Below are 21,091 nucleotides of genomic sequence, written 5' to 3'. Positions count from 1 at the left end.
CTCCCACTGCATGATATATTAACCATTGACGTTCACTTGTGTGGCAATATAAGCTTGTAAGGGATTAAAGGTACAAGGGTCTAAGCAATATCATCGCAGAAATCCGCTTGGTGTAACAACTATGTTCCTCAGCCGTCATTATTTTTCATGCCGTCCGTGCTGTGTAAATGTTTGCGCTTCACAATGCCCTTATGCTTCTGATCCCCACATTTACACCACGCATGTGTTCCAGGAACGGAAAATAGAGATAGTGGTGTTGCAGATGTAGAGGTTTATCCATGTCATCAATGTCCATGTTCACAAAACCCTACGATGGGTCAATCGGAGAACTGCTCTGAGGATGTCGCACACGAGACCCAGATAAAACGATCCGCGCTTAGTAATTCTTTACTGGATATCCATGAACAATGTGAGTAGATGATAAAGTTTCCTGATGTATTAAAGTGCATTGTCATATCTAACTATGTAAAACATAGTTTGTGTCTGATTATCGAGACGAATAACACAGTTGCAGGAGATAAGGCTCAAAGGCGCGGAAGCGTGGGATCACTCGACAGCGGAATGTCGGTTTCCTTTCAGTCCACATCGGCCAGCAGTTGCTCCAGGGCGGAAAAACTAGCAGGCAAGCAGCAGAAACCGGGGGTGCAGCACCACCAGGGCTTCTTGGGGGGATTGTTTAATAAGCGCCATACTAGCGGCAATAATCTCACTCCTAAATCAACAGAAGTGTAATCATTCCCGCACAGTCAGCTAATAGATAAACATGTGTTAAGTATTTGACTTTGAGGTGGTGTTGTTCAATTTAGTGCCGAGGATGTCAAAGGGAAATCAAGATTTCAAAATTTAATATTTGAGTTTTAATCTCCAAGTGGAGAAAATCACTGGTGTTTGCTTGCAGACGTTTTATGGTTTGAAAACGTTTTAAAATCCTTAAGAGGCATGTGGCAAATTACACTGTCTATCTAAAGTTTATGGTAAAATGCAGTTTGCAAAGGTAAGAATGGTCTACTAGACTAATTTTAAAAACCAATTTAGATATGATACGGTGCCCTAAAAGACATAGAGGTTGTCTCTGTCATAAAAAGGGCCCTGCGGTTTATGTTAGGTACCCGCACAATTGAATTCTATAGACATTGTGCCAACAGCTTTCTACTAAACTGGGCTTACTGTATATATTTAGAAATGTATACCCTTTTTCTTTAAAAATAAAGAATATTTCCAAAATGACGGACCGTAGTAGCTGAAGTGCAGCGCAGCGGCGGCACCGCAAACACATTTTTGAATCAATAGCGACCTAAATTGCGCAACACCCCGACTTTCTGGTAAAAAAAATCGATGTTGTCTATTTACATAACTTATGAGTGTATTGTCCGATTTCATAGGTTATTTTCCTCTAAGGGCATTGCCGAAGAAGCGTTTATTTCACGTAGTAGTGATACTAAATATTACGGAAATATTCTTATACAATGATATTCTCTTCCCATCTTGCGCAAGAAATAACTGCAGGTCAGTTTTCACGCATATTTAAATATGAAGAAACCAAAAGCAGATTAGTCCTGTAAGGTCCTACCATTCTTTAAAATAAATGGATATATCGCCTTTCGCTTGAGATAAATTCCTCAGCAGCAAATTAAAGTAGCAATAACTAAAGTGTAAAAAGTTACTGGTTGCCGTTTAATTATTTTTAGTGGTCTGTAGGCCGCCCTAGTCACATAATATAATATACAACTTTGTCAACTGTATGCAAGACTCGACAAGCTAATTATTTATACGAAATTTCATGCAAAATTATTACTTCTTGTTCATTTTTTTGTTAAATTTGTTGTACATTTAGCTTGTAAAGAAGTTATTTTAATTAGCTGTACTGAAGTTTTTCATGACTTGAGAGAGTGCGCATGTGTTTTAAATGTATTCACTCTCACATTCGTACTTTTATTTTTCGAATCGGTTAGCGATTTAGAAAATAGTGGATATTTAATACTATTTATACAATACAAACAAAACTAACTTTTGTCCAGAAAACAGGTTTAGTATTCATATAAAGCGCGTTCAAGCTAATTCTGTATCAAGTAAAGAACATTCAGAAAGACGTTAGTAACTGAAATTATGAATACTAACTTTGTCAATGAAGCTCTCATGCTATAATTAGCCCACTGTCATATGTTAACTATTGCGGAGGAATATTTTTACACATGTACATATGGTAGTTTGCACCATTTTAGTTTTATGAGAGCAAAAGTTTTCTAGTCGAGTGTAAATAGTTAGGAATCTCATATACTGATATTAATTTAATCAAATGTGCATTATGTGTTTTTTAATAACTAATAAATAGTTCAAGTGAAAATCTGTTCTATTTCTTGGAAGCGGAACCTTCTTAATGGGATGTCAAGTTCAGCCAATAGAACGTACACAGGACCCATTTTACGTAAGTTTCTCGGCGGTACGGGCTGGGCTGGCCTTGGCTAGTGTGGATATCTGGGCAAAAAGTTTAATTCACAGCCCCCCAAAAAAACGGTCTGGTACCGGGCAAAAAGAAGTAAGAAAATGATGCAAACTGAATTTTTGAGTTTGGTCCAAAGAATATCGAATTATCTGCAGTTGTTAAATACTGCTGATGGTTTCAATAGTGGCATCCTGTAGAGCTACCGGACCAAAAATTAAACTGTTCAGATCTGTAGTGTTGATGGTAGAGAGAGAGAGAGAGAGAGATTTCACATTCAGTACTTAATTAAGCTTCAAGTTAATATGAGAACAATATTGGTAAAAATTCTGCTGGAAAACGGTTTTCCTCTTGATTTTCTCAACTAGTCACTCTTTTTTTTTCAAATTGATCTCTGGATTGAATGGCTCACTATGGATGGTGCAGATTGGCTTGAGTCGCCTTATTGAAATCTGACATGTTTTTCATGAATCGATGATGAACTTGACCGTATCATCATGATTTAACAAAGAGTTGCTTAGCATCATTTTGTGGCTTTTTTCTTTCGACACTGATGCCGTTTCACCAAAATCTTAATACTTCCGGGGTGGTTTGGTCGCCGACCCAAGTTACGTAGCACGGCTAAGTCGTCCTCCGTTTTATGGGTGCTGTGGGGTTCAGCGTAATCCCAAAAAAGGAGATTTGCACCCATCGTAATAGAAAAGATATCAAATAAAAAAGTTTAAAATCATAATCGAGAACAATGAGAATAAAAAGTTTGCCCTTATCTCACCCCGTCATTCAATTGTACAAAATTTTACACGTGTCATGGCTTTGGGTTGAATGGTGGGCAGTTGATGTACTCCTTAAGCAGCTTTTTTCTTGCATTATGTGCATGATGCTGTTTAAAGAGAGATGGAAGAGGCAGAAATTGAATTTCTCCGAGGAGGACGAATGTTAAGCAGGGTGGCCCTGAGGCTGCAGAACGTTCTTCACATGTGAATAAGCGAGTAAGCGTATAGTTAGACACTCATCTGTCATTGATCGCGTCGTTTTGGTTTTAGGACACCCCTATGCCATACTTCCAAGGCAAGATAGTAAAATATGACAAAAATTTGCATAATGACAATATAGAACTCTGGACTGCGCGTGCGTGAGAAGAAGAGATCAATAAGTGCATCACGTGAGAATAGCTATATACAGATCTATAACCGAAAATTATGGGGAGCCGACACTGGCAAAAGCCCCATTGATGTAGGGAGTAAATACAAGGGTAGACTGCTTGCCGACTAAATAGAAAATCGATATGTTATTATATCTAACTTCCATGACCACGGGTAGTTCACAGCTCCATGGTTCACAGTGACCATGTTCTCTAATGTGTGAGACTCGGTGTTAGCGCAAGTTGATTGAAATGTGCGTTTGACGGCCGCATTGTGCGTAAAAATCTGTCGAATGCGAATGTCTTTACTTAGTGAACGTGTGCCAAAGTGTAGCTCAAGTTTTATCAACAGGTAGAGCCTAGCATGTCTATTTTGAACCTGATTTGGTCGAATAGTAGTTTTAACTGTAGACTCATAAAATACTCATACGACAGGATAAGAGCCGATAGCTATTAGATATATCCTTCAATAGTTGCTAGTTAATTTTTATGGTAATCATCCCATCAACGGGCATTTTTAATCGGAATGCAGTCAAACTCGGGCCCTTCATCTAGAGACGTCATCCGGCTTGAACCATTGGGGAAATTTAAACAAACGCAAAATGGCAATATTCGATCTCAAGGTGGGTTAATTCCAACATTAATTTCTCAGTAGCGATTTTCTTTTACAGTAGAAGAAACTAGTTTCGTTATAGAACCAGTATTCAAATTACCAATGTATTATTTGTTCGTATACTAATCTCGTTAATCTGCATTGTAATTGCCGTTGGACGCTCAAGTTTGCAGTCTATTGAAGGTATACGACGAGCACGAGTTTAGCAACCATTGAGCGGATTAACGTGGTCGTATACCGTGTAGAATTATAATAAATAGAAATTTAAAAGGATTGGGCTGGCCTCTGATGTACGCAAGTAGAATGAGAGCCATACTAGAGAATCCTTACAGCATATAGAAGTTTATGGCTCCCCCTTGTGCTGCGACTTCAAATCTGCCCTGGGTGCCTTATAATGCAACCCTCCGACCCTGTTCATACCCCTCTTCGCAGAGGCAAATAAGAATTACTAAATTAGAAATATTTTCTGCTCTCAATGGCTCATTCCCGGGATTTTATTCATTTAGCTGCACTTGCACCCCATCGCCTAGATATTTCAATGAATAAGTACCATACCACGTTATTAACGCTATATTAGCTTTCGGCCTCATAATAACTTATAATGGAAGGGTAGCAAGCCATTAGAGGATGTTTTTAGGCTTGAACTTTCTGTCCACAAAGACCGGATTTGTTGATTACCGATCGAGTTCGCTGATTAGACTTCAGCATTAACATGCCCAAAATATCTCGAGGTTGGTGCCGATTCAAACTAGGGGTTGGCCATAGTATGAAATACCTTAGATGTATTCAGAATTTTCCTTAATGCAGGGTGTAACATTTCACGGTGGAGATATTTCAGGGAGCTATTGTGCTCGGCGAAATAATAGAAAATGCTATAGACCCACGATAAAATAACGCACCATTTGCGATATACAGGGTGACCAAGTTTCGTTTTTTTTTAACACATTTTCAACAGTTATTGCAATTTAGTTTTTGTTTGCATGAAATAGTATATGACCCAAGAAACATAACACCTGGTATAAGGCTAACGATGATTTTGGAATTTTGTTGTAGAGGGTTTTAAAGAAGATAGCTGTACAAAATTTTCAAAATTTAACTCAGTGCACACGTGCAAAAAATTCCAAATATGAGGAAAAACATAAAACTTAGCCACCTTGTATATCGAAAATGGCGCGTTTTTGCCCACGGGTCTATTAGCATTTTTTATTACTTTTCAAAGTACCATCACCCCCTGAAACATCTCGAGGATGGCACGTTTCAGCTTGTATAGCTAAGGAAGTTTTATCAATTTCGCATACCTTCGCACGCAAATAATATCCACCTCACATCGAGATATTTAAAAGCAAGCTTGGCGCAAAATGGGGGAATTTCACCACCCCCAGAACCTCCCTCAAACGCCCACACCTTCGTTTGTGCCTACCTTCATTATCCCATAAAAACAAATCATGCAAGCAGCGAAGCACCTCTCGTTCGAGGTCCGATAACGACAAACAATAGAGTTCTGCAAAGCATAAGGAATGAGCAGTGACTAGTACGAAATCCTGAACAATTGGAAATCAAATGAATCAATAAAGATAATAGCAAACAATAAGGGTCTCGAGAAACAGAGAACTCTGCAATACTGCAATCGCAAATGATGAATATTCAATCCAAGACAATTGGAAATCGAATGAATTAACTGCATTGTTAAGGTCTAAATTTGATAAGACGTGAATAGACTGTGAAGGAGAGCACCTGGCTATTGTAAGTGGGCAAGCTGTGAATGAAAAATTTGTAATGATTAAGTTAAAGTGACGAAACGCCACAGTGAGTGATAGGGAGGAAAAAGGATATAGAAGAAAGATGTAGAGGAAAGTGGATATAGAAGAAAACATTAATTAAAAAATTGTTACCAGACATTTTTAAGGGGTTTTTTACTTTGATATTTTATTTTCTTCTTAGGAAGCCATACGGCCCCCATTTATTGTTCCCCTATCGTGAGCATTTTTGATCTGGGTACGGCAGAATTGTCAATCACACCGATGGCCCAAAATTGCTCGACCAGCTTGTCATATAATATACAGGGTGTCCCAAGAGCGTTGGTCCCACTTAGGACACAGCGATAATTTGTGCTAATTTGTACAATCCGAGACTACGGGGTCTAAAAATAAAGCGATTTATCCGAACTAAAGAATTATAAAATATTTAATTTCATTCTATTTGCGTTTTTTGAAATAACAGATTTTGCAGCTAGGTCTGCATCCTGAAATTACTCCCTGAAATACGCAACTTTTGCATTAATCAACTAGGGTTGTATTTATTTAACCAGTACTGACTGGAAGATCCGCGGATATCTTGGACACGCTGTATGCAGAAAACGATTTTTTTGTCAATTTTAAAACTGGCTAAAGCTAAGCCGAAGCATTAAAGCGTTAAATTCACATAAATAATTTGCGGTAAGTATCCTTCTGTCCAAACTGAACGCCCTATATAGCAACTTCCTTCAAGAGAGCTGTCATTTAGAGCTTAACTTGGATTAGATACTATTTGAGTCACATGCATTTATCCATTTTCGACTCTGCATTAAAAACCCTTATCCCCCACTGCCTGGTTTATCAGACCAAAAAACTCAGCATGTAATATTATCATCTTTCAAGTCAAGGGTGCTTAACTACCCTTTGTGATATTCAAGGCGAAGATCTCATTCAACGTTGTTTAGAGGACAAATTATGCAAATTTTAACTTAATTGTGAAGTTCTTTCCCACGCATACAGGGTGTCTCAAACCTGATGTCCCTATGGCTATTTTGTGGAGACTGAAAATAATACGAAAAATTTTAACTATGAATCTTCAATAGGGGTCGGATGACCTCCACTGCGATCGCAAGTTCATTTTTAAAACGTCGAAGTAGCGAGTTATAAGGTTTTCAATGATATTTTTCCCGGAAATACACTCAAGCTTTGACAAAGTTATGTTGATCCTAATTTTCCACCCTACTTTTGTTGAAAGAGTTTTGTCTTATGTGTTATCGCTTACAAGTTATGAGAAGAATCGTTCGAGAAATTGTCGCAAAACTATTTAATTTTACAGCCAGAACTGAGCAAACAGCAATAACTTGGTTTTCATAAAACTAAATAATAAAAGGAACTAAACAAACATTATATTTAGTTTAATACGTTTGAATGTAACTTCCCGCTTTTGTAAAGCACATTTGAGGTCTTCGCTTAACTTCCGCTTTAGTAGCTTTCCTTAATATGTCTTGCGTCATTCATTGCAAGCAATTATTATTTTCTCCCTTAAGTGCTCCAAACTCCTTGAAAAGCTTTCATAAGCTTTTCTTTTAAAAAATCCCCACAAAAAAGTCTATGGGAGTTAAGTTTGGAGAGCCTCCTGGCCACTGCAGAGGCCCGTTAATGCCGCTCCAGTTTTGTCCGAACGAGTTATTTAGATATCTCTGCACAATCTAACAAACTAGATATAGAAATAAACCGGGGCTGGTCTGGCATTTCTGGACGTATTTTTGCGATAATTCCTAAGACGTTTTTGCTTGTAACTTTTAGAAGATGACACATAAGGAAAAATTTCTTTAACAAATGCTGTGAAAAAATAGAGGGAAAATAGGTTAGAAGAAATATCGTTGATGACGACATGACTCGTTAATTCTTCGGCTCGAAATGGAGGTCTTCCAACCCCATTGAAGACTCATTGGTTAAATTTTCCATATTGTCCTCGGTTCCACAAAATAGACATTGGTTCGGGACACTCTGTAGAGGGGTAGAGGAGAAGTGCCTCGCTCTAATTGAACTGTGGACACGCAGCAATAATCAGAAAATCAAATTTTTCCCTGTGTAAGTGCACATTTCGAAGGTTAATTAACTACGACATGTTTGACATGGTCTCATCACCTTCGCAAATTAACTAGATTAAAAAGTTGTGGCTGGAATTAACCATGGAATGTGGCAAACGGTGAACGCTTAGGAAAATTTCCAACTCGTCCGTTTTCCAAACAGGAAGGCCCATTTTCACGGGGAAAACAGGCGTGCGCATTTGATGCGAAAGGGCGCAGGATCCCTTAACCGCGCCGAAAAAGGCTACAGTTTCATCGCCGACCCCATCAGAATATAAGATCAAAAACGTCCCTAAATAGTGACACCACACAATACGTATAGTACAAGTTAAAATATCAAAAGTAGACCATCCGACCAAGACACTAGTGATCGATTTCCAATCAGTAAATACAAATAGTATGTAGAATCAATAAGTTAGAGGGCCAGTCCTAATCCTGCTAGAGTTTAATAAAGCTAAAGTGACCGCTCGTGCGAAAAGTGATTATTTTGTGACCGGTACACCTAAAAGTGAAAAGAGCAAATCGCGAAGCTGTGAAAGTTTGGCGTCGGGAGCAAAGAGTGATGAGCGATCAGGATGTTGACGATGTTGCGTTTCTTACAGGTACAAATCATGCTCAAATCACCCACCCCATCTGTCAATCATCTCCTCTTATAAATAATCCCTGTGACACAGGCGGTGTTACAGGACACGAAAGCCCTACGGGCCAGCCCCATAAGAAGACCCTGTACGAAAACAATGGGGTGGCTACCTGCAGTCATAATAGGGCTCTCTGCATTGCTACAATTGTTTTTGCACTTCTATTTACCATCGCTGTTATCATCGCATTTACTGGACCACAAAGTGGTGAGTATTGTTTTTGTATATACGGTGTGTTGTGAGTTCCCAGTCATCCCCCCACTTCAAGCTAATGTTTCTATTTTTACCAAAGCTCTTCATTAATAGAAGTAGGTTTAAAGCCAGAATTATCGATGGTTCCTACCGCCCCCCACGGGGGGTCCGCAGCTCTGGAATCGCCAACGAATCATAGAAATTTCAGGCATAAAATATCCCTCAAGTGGGACTCTATTAGCGCCCCTTTCTTCCTCCCAAGTTCTAAGAAGCACTTTCTAGCGCCGCTAAAATTATTTTTATCCATCCGTATGAAAAATATCGTCGCCGGACAAACTAATTTTTATTCTCTCCACTTCTCTCCATCTATCTTTTCGATTCCTTTTTTCCCCATCTTGGTTTTGAACAATAGTTACCCGTCTGATCTTACTCAGTGCTTGTGAGGGACGAGCTTGAGCGACGATTTTTCTTGGGGGTAGTGGTGATTAAAAATTTTGCGGAGCCTCGCCAAGTCCGACTCTGATCTTACTTAAGTATTTTCATCGCGCTTGCCTGACTTGACCTCATTGTCGCTCCGTTCAGAATATTTTGGCGGAATCTTATGTTACGCATGTTTTCGCTGTAGGTAAACGAAAAGGTAGCTCTTCGAATTCTTCCGATCTGCGGCAATAAGGTGCGAAGACCAGACAGGAAGAACTCGAGGAAAGCTGGAAGCCACCATTTTTGCTATTTGGTCGCTGCGACGCTCACGCACGGTGTTACGTTGAATCGATGGGTTTTTGCCTAGTTTACTTCTACGCATCCGTTTCACGCATAACATACTTAACGCGTTTATTGTCTTCCGTGTCTGTCGACCCGGACTGAAGTGACAAATGAAGAGTCCGACGGTTGATGCAGTGACGAGTGATTTCTTCTCGGGTCAGAGAGCGATTGAATTCGACCAGGAAATGTCTTCAGTTACAACTTGAATCGCTTTATGGGGTTGGGCGACGGCCCAGGGCGGCGATCCGAAATTCCGCTCGGCGCGCCAGATTTACAAAGACCTGTCCTGGATGCCGCTGTACAGGGTGCCCATTTAACTGCCTTTCGGGCTCCTATGATTTCAGAAAAATATCAATTAGGGGGATGTGTATGAGGCTGATGAAGATAAATTTTAAAATGAGGGGTGTCCCAAAACGATAATTTTAACAGGCACAAATACTCGTTTAGTCGAAAATACACACAGGGTGGTCACAACAACAACTTTAATTATCACCTTTTCAACTTCAATTTTTTTTCTGTAATCACGGATAAATTCATAGGAGTTCGAGGGGCTGTTAAATAGACACCCAGTGTATACACTCCATACGGGGTATTTGGAAAAAATGGTACACAAATTAAGGAGGTGCAAGTAGAGCCAAAAATAGTAAAAAAAAAGCTCCCATGGAGATGGATCCGACGGAGCACTATTACTGAAATTTGGTCCTCCATAAGCGATCTATCATTTGAATATTCTGAAAATAACTTTTTTTCTCATTACGATAATGCAATGAAAATTGTAGGTAATAATCATATTATAAGTGTCTTTAACTATTATAAGTTTCATAATTATTGATTATAAATAAGGGTACTAGCTACCCTTAACAGAAATTTTTTGAATAATTTTTTTTTATTACCAAGTAAACAATATTATTTTTTAATTAATTAGGCTTTTTGAAGAAAATCTCTATTTTCGAATTTTACGTAGTTTAGACAGAAATAATAATTTTTTAAGCAATGTAAGGCTCAGAACAGTAACATTTTTTAAACGTTTTCACATAGTAGACATCTTTCACGGTAACAGTTTCATTGCTGTAATTGCCACTTACATGTCGTTCATGCATTTGATGATTCACAGTTATAAGCAAAAAATTTATAATGAAATTTAATCTCTTTACTCTTTCGCCTTCTCATGTTAATTATCAACTTTGCAGGCACGTCCGTAGATCTCTTTCAACGTGCAGACTATTTCCATTACAGAAAGTGACAGTCACTATAGTGAAACTGTCGCCATGAAAAATGCATATTATGTGAAGATGTCGAAAAATCTTACTGTTCTTATATTATTTTTATATTAAGTCCTATATTATTTAAAAAATTATTATTTTGATTAAGCTACGCAGAATTCGAAAAAGATGTAGAGACATTTTTTCTTCAAAAAAGTCTAATTTATTAAAAATTAATATTATTCGCTTGATAGAGCAAATGAACAAAAAACATTCGAAAAATTTCTTTAAGTGTGGTTACAAAACTACCCTTATTTATAGCCGATTTTGATGAAACTTATCACGGTTAAAGTCCCTTATGATACGATTATTACCCACAATCTTCATTCTATCATTTTAATGACAAAGTTATTCTACAAAATATTCTAATTACATGACCCGTTTGGAGGGCCATATCTGAGTAATCCTGCGCTGTCGGATCAATGTTTACAGGAACTTTTTTTACCATTTTTGGCCCTACTTTCGTCTCCTTAAGTTTCGTACGAACTTTTCCAAACATCCTGTAGTAACTTCTGATAAGATTCACAGCAATTTCAACTTACAGATCTCCTAATTCATACGTTTTGATTCGCCTCAGAGAGATTTAAACATTTCTTACACTTTAAATGTTTGTCCGACTCTCGGTAAACATTTTAGCTGATTAAAAGCACTTCGAAACAATAACCCTTCGATAAAGATTTTGTGGTTCTATCGATCCAGACTCTTTTGTTCCACCATTTTCATTTTCCACAAATGGCCAAACAATTCATCCCGAATGCTTCACATTCAGACCATTTTTCTCCCCCTGGAATTATCTATTGATGTGTTTACCTGCCGCCCAACAAAATCTCCTACATAGACCGTCCATTGTGGCGTGTGTGTTATTATCCATTTTGGCCATTACATCCAACGCTGGAGCGCCATATATCAAATGCAAAAATGTGTGCGATATCCTATTTAGTATTCTTCGCATTTGAAGGATGAGTGCCGGGTTTTTAAAGATGAATCTGGCTTTAAACCTGCTTCGTTGTGTAGATAGTTTAAAATTAAGTTCTTCTGAGCAAAATATTGATATAATTTGGTAAAAAGCTTTATTTATAGACTGCACTTGCGCCGGAGAAAAACCTCCAAATTACGTGGACGATGAGTCCAACTTGACAAGAACTTACATTCCCAAGGCTACAAACGGTCAAATCTTCCCTTGGAACAATGTTCGTCTTCCTACCACCTTGAGACCTGCTAGATATAACTTAACGATCCATCCAAATATTACCACTTTAGAAGTTAGGGGTATGTACGCCGGAGCCCTGAGAACTTCAAGGATCTCCTTCTCTTATTTTTTAGGACAAGTGTCCATAGAGTTCCATTGCGACAAAGAGACTAATTTTATTGTCCTGCACAGTCGAAATATGACGATATTGGACAAGATAATCCAGGATAGGAGGGGTCACAACTTGACCATCGTTAGGATGTTAGAGTATCTAAGGGGGCAGCAGCTTTACATAGAAATAAAGGAGAAGTTTAAGAAGAAGCACAATTACACCATAAGAATAAGGTTCAATACTAGACTGAACAAGGAGCGGCAAGAAGGGTTTTATCTGTCTAGCTATATCGGCCCGGAGGGAGAAAAAAGGTAATCAACCCCTTAACTTATATCGTCTCTAGAATCGCCCCAATCACTCAATTTTCATTCTGTCACATAGAGTAATTAGGAAATACGCTTCTTGATTGCCAATTTTGCTGTTTCCTCTTAAAACTAGTTAAAAGGCAATTTCCCGCAGGGGACATTACGAACAACGTTTTCTGAGTTTCAACCCTCAAGCGGCAGTAAAAAGCCGAGCAATTAATAAAAATCGGGGGATGGTGGTCCCATTATTGATGGTTCAATTACTCGCATAATTCGTTGTATGGACGTTTTTTGTTATAACTCTAAATTGACTCGTTTTGGTTTTTAGGTACCTGGCAGTGACCCATTTTGAGCCAACCTTCGCAAGGTCTGCGTTTCCATGTTTCGACGAACCGCATTTTAAGGCGAAATTCAGATTAACAATATTCAGAGACAGATTTCATCTTGCCCTATTTAATACCCCGGTGGTCAACACCGAGGATTTAGGTTTTTACATGGGCACAGGCCTGGTAAGTGTCCATCGACCTTGGCACCAGTTGAGATTGAGTCCTGGTGTCTTTTTAGTTAAGAGACGATTTTCAAGAAACGGTCGAAATGAGCACGTATTTGGTTGCATTCGTAGTGTGTGATTACCAAACTCTGGCAAATCAAACTGAAAAGGGTATATCAGTGTCGGTTTACACGGCTCCGCCGTTTAAGAATAAGGCGAGGTTCGTCTTGGACACTGCCATACACCTCCTGAGCTACTTCGAAGGGTTTTTCGGAATATCATATCCTCTACCTAAATTAGGTGAGTTTTTACGTATTTTTCGTTTCGCAGGAAATGAATGGATGATGAAAATTTTTGAAATTTTTTAAAACGGGTAAAAAGCGTGTGAAACGCCGTGAAGTGCCGCATTGCAGGTAGTCAGATATGAAACAGAGCAATTGATTTTCCGTCGTGTCACATTGTTCTAAATGAGAACCGATTAATATTTCAGTACCCGACACCCTTTATTCATTGTTTCGTCCTCAAATGGCCCCCTTCCGCCTTCGATAATCATATTTGAGACCTCGAACCACAAGGGAGTGGATGCTCAACCGCTGCTATCTAAGGCCAGGAAGCAAATTTGCAGTGAAGCTTTGTCTTCGAATGTTTGACCTTTGGATCGACAAGATCCAGGCATTGCATTAAGTCTGCCAATTATGCAGGGGGGTCACTCGGGGTTTGCCGCACATCACTGGCATCCCTGGCGACCTAAAAAAAATCGTAAACGCGACCTCAAGGCTCAAAATATGGGACGAAAACTGAAAACTCATGGCTGATGGCGCCGGTCCAAATATTCATTTGACTTTCCAAATAGAGCCAACCTTGAAACCGCTACATTGCGATGGATTACCCATTCAACAGGATTATCCATTCAAAAGGGGAGTAAAAGTAAACGCAAAGAATGGTGTGCAAACTCAAATTGATGACAGAGATACTCTGGAAAACATTCCCAGAGAAGGAGCATTAGTATTTTGTTACTAATGCTTTTGGCCATTGAGTGTTAATAGCTTCTATTCCATCCCTCTCTAAGACACCTGCAATTCTGAATGTAATGTAGCTTGACAAAAACAGTGGTTATTATGGAAGATGTTGCGAAAGAGCTGATGGCATTTCCGCTAATGAAATTTGAGCGTTTATTTCGAACTGGGAAGCTCACAGTTTGTTCAAGAGAGACACAGACAATATTTTAGTGACATGTCCATGTGTACTCACTATCGCTTTCGTACTGGAATGCCCTCACTATCACTCCACCGTGGAGGTGATAATGAGTGCACTCTAGCATGGAAGCAATGGTGAGGGTACTTTAGCATGGAAGCAATACTGAGGGTGCTCTAGTATGCAAGTGACAATGAAGAAAAGTATTGCCGGGGAGAATACGTTCCTGTACCCTTGACGCTGGCTTCACATAACTGGAATCGAAAAAATTGTAAATTTCGCAGAGTCCAAAAAACCATAAATGTTCTACGTAAAAGTTGCTTCAATATCTACCATTTTATCACGAGAGAAAAACCTAAATTGTTATGCTGGTTTTTAGATTTAGTGTCCATCCCAGAGTTTCTATCAGAAGCCATGGAGAACTGGGGCTTGATAACATACCGCGAAACGGCCTCATCAACCGACCCTTCTCTTTCTATATCAACTGACCAGTGGATCACCATGACCATTGCCCACGAAATTGTGCATCAGGTACTCTTTCCGAATTCAAACGAACCTTTACTTGAAGAATCCCCTTGCAGTGGTTCGGGAATTTGGTAACAATGAAGTGGTGGACAGACGTGTGGTTCTACGAAGGATTTACAACATATTTACAATACTTAGGCGTAGATAACTATTATCCAGATTGGAAAATGATGGATCAATTTATTATAGACAAAACCCAGCCGGCCATGGCATTAGATGCGTTAGTTAGTAGTCATCCTGTGAATGTGGCTATATTAGATCCTTATGAAATTCCCCATATTTTTGATACTATTTCTTATAGCAAGGTAAGACCCCTTTGATCTATAGAAGATCATCCTTTTCAATCGATTAATATTGTAGGCGACAGCCATTATACGCATGTTCAGCGATTTTTTACACGAAGAGACTTTACAAAATGGCCTTAACGAATATCTTTACACTTATAAGTATACTACAGCAGAAACGAAGGACCTGTGGAACATCTTCAACAAAAATTTTAATAGAAGTTTCGATTTTAAGGTAAGTTTACCCAGGAGTGGGCGCAAACGTCTTACAGACAGTTTTAGGTAATCATGGAAACTTGGACCCATCAAGCAGGATTTCCACTCATTATGCTTACCAGGGAAGGGAACGAAATCGTTGCCTCTCAGAGGAGGTTTCTCCTCTCCGTGAGGACTGGAAACGACAGCACTTTGTCTTCATCCAAATTCGACAACAAATGGTATGTTCCTCTCACCTACATGACCAGCAACGATTCAGAAACCGTTAACAATATTTGGATGAATATGACGGATGGTGAGGCCTTCGGAAAACAATGATTTAGATCGGAGAAATAGTAGGATTTTTTAGTGAGGTTTGAAGTGGATTCGAACTTGAAATGGATAAAGGCGAACACAAATCAATCAGGATTCTACAGGGTAATGTACGACGAGGCAATGTGGCAATCACTGATTGAAATTTTGAAGAAGAATCACTTGTTGTTCAGTGCAACTGATCGAGCTAATCTTATTGATGATGCTTTTACGTTATGCAGGCGAGTATAGGGTTTCATATAGAGAGAAAACTACAGGAACAAACTTCTATGGATAATTCAGTGGAACGATATGAGACATTTGAGTGGAAGGGGCCATATCCGGAAATATCGCCCGCAACGCAACGTTGTGGGTCCAAAAGCTTTATTGTAACTCACCGACGACTTTCCAAGATTGACAGTTTTAAGCCAAACATGCATGATACTGGTACAGAAAAAGCATTAAACACGGTCTATGAGCCATGAGTTCAAGGTCCATGAGAAAACGGTTCTCTGCCGAGTCGCAGATGAGACGGCGTTCCAAATCCGTGGCCCCTTAGGTCACCCGATCTAACACAATTAGATTTCTTTTTGTGAGGACGCGTAAAGTCTTCGGTTTATGAAATTCCAGGGGAAATGGAGCAAGACGCGATTGCACGAATTACTAGCTTGAAGTCGTTCAAAGCAGTTATCAAATTTGTAGCCAAGTTCGCGAAAACCGTGTATGTCCTTTAAACAGGTGTATTCAAATTCAAGGACAATATTTTGAACAATTACTGTAGTGTTATTTTGTATGAATAAATTAAATGAAACGGACGAAAACTCGATAAGATACGTTTTTGCACGTAACTGTCTTAAAGCATCATAAGGCCGTAGCGCCTTAGAAGAATATTTTCGGACATAGCTCCTCATATTCAAATGTCTTATATTGTTACACTGAGTAATCCTTAGATTTTTGATCGCATAGTTCTGTATTACCCTGTATGAAAAACTTTTATTTTTAATTACAGGGCAGGAATCCTGAACGCCACCATACCACTAGAATTATCTACCTATCTGGTAAAGGAAAACGATTACGTGCCATGGGCAACTGCGCTAGAACACTTCCAGAACTGGGCCAGAACCATGTCAGAATCACTGCCTTATAAGCTATTTCTAAACTTTATGAGGAACCTCTTGCGTCCTATTGCCAAGTTCGTTGGGTGGAAGCAATCCAAGGATCATGTGAAACAGTAAGGTGAAGCTCGCAAGGGACTTTCTCACCACTAAAATAACTAAAAACTTTAGACTACTGCGCTCAAAAGTGCTCTCTGCCGCAGTTTTATGTGAGCTAAACGAAACCGTAAACGATGCTAAATCGCTGTTTCAAAGATGGATGTTAAACAATCAAACAATCGATTATAACTTAAGAGAAATGGTGTACGCAGCAGGGATAAAATTCGGAGGAATGGCAGAATGGCAGTTTTGCTGGAATGCTTATAACATCACTCAAGACGTGAACGAGCGACGAATGCTTCTAAAGGCGCTTGGGCAACCTAGGGGAGACCCCTGGCTCCTGCAACGGTATTTAGACGATAATCTTGAATTCTTCCTGCGGTAAAACTCAAAATTTCAGATACCTCATAGAAACTCTGGACAAAAACACCATAAGGCCTGAAGATGTCAAAATCGTGTTGGCTGTGGTTGCAGCGAATCCCGAAGGGAAACTCCTCGCGTGGCGGCATTTGAAAGCGTATTGGTCCACCATGTACACCCTTTTCGGGAATTCCACATCCATGATGGGCGGTCTCATATCAGCAGTCACTGCGTATCTATCTACTCCTTATGATTATTACGAGGTGAGTGTCCTTGAAAGGTCGAAGTGACTTCCGACCGCCTTCAACGCTCACTGAGGCATCGACGCGAAATCCCGCTGTATTTATACGCTCCTAATCTGTTTGGGGGAGCAAGACGCTGCGCATACGGCCAAAATTAATATCTTGCTGAATTAAGCGCAAAGATTTGTTGGGGAAATGGTCAATGTTTAATGGTCTTTTTTCAGTAAATATTCGATTGGATATTTTGCTGAAAAAAAATGACCCATTCCGTCTTGACCAGCAAACCAGCGTAGCTCACGATATTTGGTGTTGATCGGTTGGTGGTTAACAGGTTAGTTTAAACACCGTTCTAACATTATGTTTATCTAATGTTATATAAAATGTTGATACCCGGTAACTGCGCTTAATTCAGATTGTAGGCATATCCCACCTCACGGCCCATGTGCGCATACATTTATAAAAAAACGGCACTTCCGAACATTGGGTCGGGCTTCGATACGTAAAAGACCCGGTCTGATCTGAACCCGAAAGATTTGCATAAAACGGTTTCCTAGAAACGAGCCGGGTCAGCGCGTTCAGGACTTTATTAGTCACTTTACACTCTAGCTGATCTGTTTCCTGGGGAATTATTACGGTTTCAAAATAAATTCCTGTTTAATTTTTTTTTCTTTAATTTTTTTATTTTTCATTTATTATTATTATTAATATTATTATTATTTTAATTACGACATAAAAAGTTGTTTTAAAGAACTTTTTCAATTTCAGGTCACTACGTACTTCAATGGAATGAACGTGGAATCAGCAACAAGGCCCTTAGATCAAAGTTTGGAAATAATTCAATTAAATATCAATTGGTTAAACAACAACAAAAAAGACATTTACACATGGCTGCGCCAAAATGTAAAATGAGCAATTTTACACGCCAGTTGCATTTTACCAGTCTGCGTGTCAGTACGTTTAGTAAATTTAGGAAAATTAGACTATAATATCCCTGTCTGAAGTGTGATTTTTGCATGTAAACGTATTAAAAAATTAGTTGAATTTTATGGCAGTTCTGAGGCCCAACTAATCCGACGTGCCTGGCTTGAGTAGATCAGCTGGGCCTTCATCATATTTTAATCTCAAACACATAAATCCTGGTGCTTATATTATTTTTAATTAATAGGCAGACTCCATGTAAGTACAAAAATACGTAAATCAAGGCGACTCTTCCGACGAAGACTCTTCAATTATCACTATTTTTTATGTTAATTAAACTGTGTTTTTTAATTATCTATTATAGGCTTAGATTAACGCACAACATTAAATTTTATTATAACGAGGGCAATAAAATAGTAATATTCTAGTCCTATGTTCTAGTCTCAAGTTGAAATATTTTCGCATAGGTACGTACGTAGTCCTGAATTTCCAATTGTACAGAACACAAAACTGTAAAGTAGAATATTCCAAAGCGTACAGTTTATGTTGATTCAATTTTAATTTGATTGTTTAGATTCTTGTACCATAGAATAGAATTAAGAAATATCTGTCAAGATTCTGGACAATGGCGAATGCGACAGTCAATTTTCCATCGTTTCAAGAAAAGGAGTAAAAAGTGTTATCGAGGACAGAAATTGCCTAAATTCCGTTAGTGTCCAATTCTTGATCAGTTTTTTCTATTTTTATAACTGTAAATAAGAACAAGGATAGGCGTGCTGCTCTTAGTATAAATAAAAATTATTTGTCAGTATTAATATTAAATGCGAATTAAAGGTATTATTTTTATACTAGATAAACGTTTTTAAAATATTGCCTTCTTCATGTCTATGTATGTAAATACCTTATTTCGGTTTCCCAAAATAAATGCTCACATTACCGACTAGTAGGAAGTCATGTTTGTTCAAATTCTGGTTCTGTACTATATACTGTATTCGTATATTCTTACCCTCTACTTACAATACATAAACTGTTTATTATTTACCGTTCATATGGAACTGTTATTACATATTTTATGAATCAAATATATTTTCCAGTTCCTACCGCAATGGCCTTCTTTCTTTGTTTTTCAGTTATTTATTCCTTACTTTTGTTACTTATTTCTGCGCAAAATTATTGGTTTCCCGGCAACTAAAATATTTATTTGCAATCAAACCATTTAGAGGAAGTGAAATGAGAGATTCGCAAACATAACAAATCGATAGCGAAATGGGAACGATGCTCGATTTCACCCCCCTTTTTCGCGAAGCATCCTACAAATATATAAGGAATGGGCAGGAGAAGACGGATAAGGGTGATTTGGCCTCCTTGAAGATCGATGCTAATCCGGATAAGATATTAAGGGTATTAGGAAAGTGAACGAGTATTATCAATCTTGCAGCTGGAAAAGGGGAAGATTTCACACGGTTTAAGTATAGCTCGAAAGACGACTGCTGCAGGAAAAATTACAACGTCAATGATACTTACACATAGGAAAGCTGTACTGCAGTATGTAAACATACGTATCACGATGGCTTACATGTAGGAGAGTCAGGTTGCGGGATCGAGGGGATCGCGACAGGGCTCGCCATCGGGATCTGTGAAACTAGAAGAGACACAACGTCAGTGAAATGAAAGAAAAAAATTATTTTAACAGAGTTACACTATATCCGAGCGAAAGTAATTTTGCAAAATTGCTTAAATTTTTATTGCACCTGGATAGTTTGACCATACTTTACGTCCGACGTTTCGAGTTGATGCCACCACCATCAACTTTACGTTTCTTAAATTTCCGCACGTGCGGAAAAGGTCACGTTTCTGTCCCTATCTGCCTTGAGTGTTGTAGAGAGTAATGCGGAGCATATTTACAAGTCATTTTCACGTCAACTCGATCACATCACCTCTAGGAAAAAGTGACGGAAAAATGTCGAAGTTCACACGTCACGTTGCTACCCGGGCAGCGCAGGGACACCGTCAACTGCGCCAGTACCTTTTAGTGAAATTTTTATGGAGGCTCTGAATAAAATTGGGTGAAATTTTCGTTCTTCATTAGCGACTTTCTGTGAACTGAATTGATGAGCCGCTAAATCCAAAAGTCCTAATGAGGTACCGATCTACTTGTTTTTGTTTTGGCTAAAGATTGCGGGAAGAATAATCACGGCGTGTAAAGCGGTGATATCACTGCCCATTATGCGCTCAAAATTTGAATGCAAATGCGGGAATAAAAAACCGTATCACGTATTCAAATATAGGTACAGGATGTTTTTTTAAACGAAGCATAGTGGTTTCGATGCAGCCTAAAACAAGTAATTATTTTTTTAGGTAGTTCGGGTGATGTCTTTTTAACTCATATTAGCGATTGGGTTGCAACAAGAACGTTTAATAAGAACTCAGTTGAAACCCATGATTACAAACTTGTTTGCTGGTCCATTCTGAGGAATATAACTGCATTGAAGTCCCTATGGTTCGCGTGAAAAAATAACCTTGTGGAATTTGTTTTAGCTTCATGACATCTTCATGGCGGAAGCTCTATTTCGCTAATTAACCGTTTGGTGTTACACGATGTAACACGTGTAATATCCGTCCATTTGGTAAAACATAGCACCTGCGTCTGGTAATGAGCTCGTAAAACTTTTAAGCGATGTAAAAATCGCACTAACTCAGGAACTCAAGCGGAGAATAAAAAATACAGAAATATAAAAAAACGGAAGATGTACGCATCAGAGATTTGCAAGTGCGGAGGATGCAACAAAACTATCTTCCAGAGCCTCGGCAATATTCAAATGTCTGGGAAATATTCTGAAGTCCGCTCCTGTGAATTCTTACCCGTTATTGGTCTTC

General features: G+C 38.8%; 2 protein-coding genes across 25 annotated transcripts in view; both read left to right on the top strand.

Moving 5' to 3' along the window:
* Positions 1 to 2,344, top strand: part of siz (Brefeldin-resistant Arf-GEF family protein schizo) — a 29,320-nt gene extending 26,976 nt beyond the window's left edge. For 15 of the 17 annotated variants that reach the window (XM_066302538.1, XM_066302541.1, XM_066302543.1 and 12 more), the window contains 2 exons: positions 233 to 409; positions 509 to 2,344. In XM_066302538.1, the coding sequence (XP_066158635.1) occupies positions 233 to 409; positions 509 to 732 (401 nt within the window). In that variant the 3' untranslated portion in view covers positions 733 to 2,344. The remainder of the gene's footprint in view (positions 1 to 232; positions 410 to 508) is intronic. The other 2 variants (XM_066302527.1, XM_066302539.1) reach the window with 2 other exon arrangements.
* A 1,202-nt stretch (positions 2,345 to 3,546) lies between these two features.
* On the top strand, positions 3,547 to 19,320 carry LOC136350412 (endoplasmic reticulum aminopeptidase 2-like). 8 transcript variants are annotated; one of them, XM_066302057.1, is made up of 16 exons: positions 3,547 to 3,933; positions 4,055 to 4,204; positions 8,623 to 8,865; positions 11,943 to 12,143; positions 12,198 to 12,486; positions 12,809 to 12,989; positions 13,045 to 13,270; positions 14,544 to 14,695; positions 14,746 to 14,994; positions 15,050 to 15,208; positions 15,256 to 15,484; positions 15,539 to 15,722; positions 16,490 to 16,711; positions 16,767 to 17,042; positions 17,095 to 17,317; positions 18,062 to 19,320. In XM_066302057.1, the coding sequence occupies exons 2-16, from the start codon at positions 4,108 to 4,110 to the stop codon at positions 18,203 to 18,205; spliced, it is 3,075 nt and encodes a 1,024-aa protein (XP_066158154.1). In that variant the 5' UTR covers positions 3,547 to 3,933; positions 4,055 to 4,107; the 3' UTR covers positions 18,206 to 19,320. The 8 variants fall into 8 exon arrangements, with proteins under 8 accessions (XP_066158154.1, XP_066158153.1, XP_066158157.1 ...); XM_066302056.1 differs by having other exon boundaries at positions 3,548 to 3,933; positions 3,993 to 4,204; XM_066302062.1 differs by adding an exon at positions 8,184 to 8,622 and having other exon boundaries at positions 3,550 to 4,204; positions 8,707 to 8,865.
* Positions 19,321 to 21,091: the final 1,771 nt, after the last annotated feature.

The sequence above is a fragment of the Euwallacea fornicatus genome, chromosome 3 (assembly GCF_040115645.1).
Source record: "Euwallacea fornicatus isolate EFF26 chromosome 3, ASM4011564v1, whole genome shotgun sequence".
NCBI lineage: Eukaryota > Metazoa > Arthropoda > Insecta > Coleoptera > Curculionidae > Euwallacea > Euwallacea fornicatus.
This window is presented reverse-complemented; position numbering and strand designations above follow the sequence as displayed.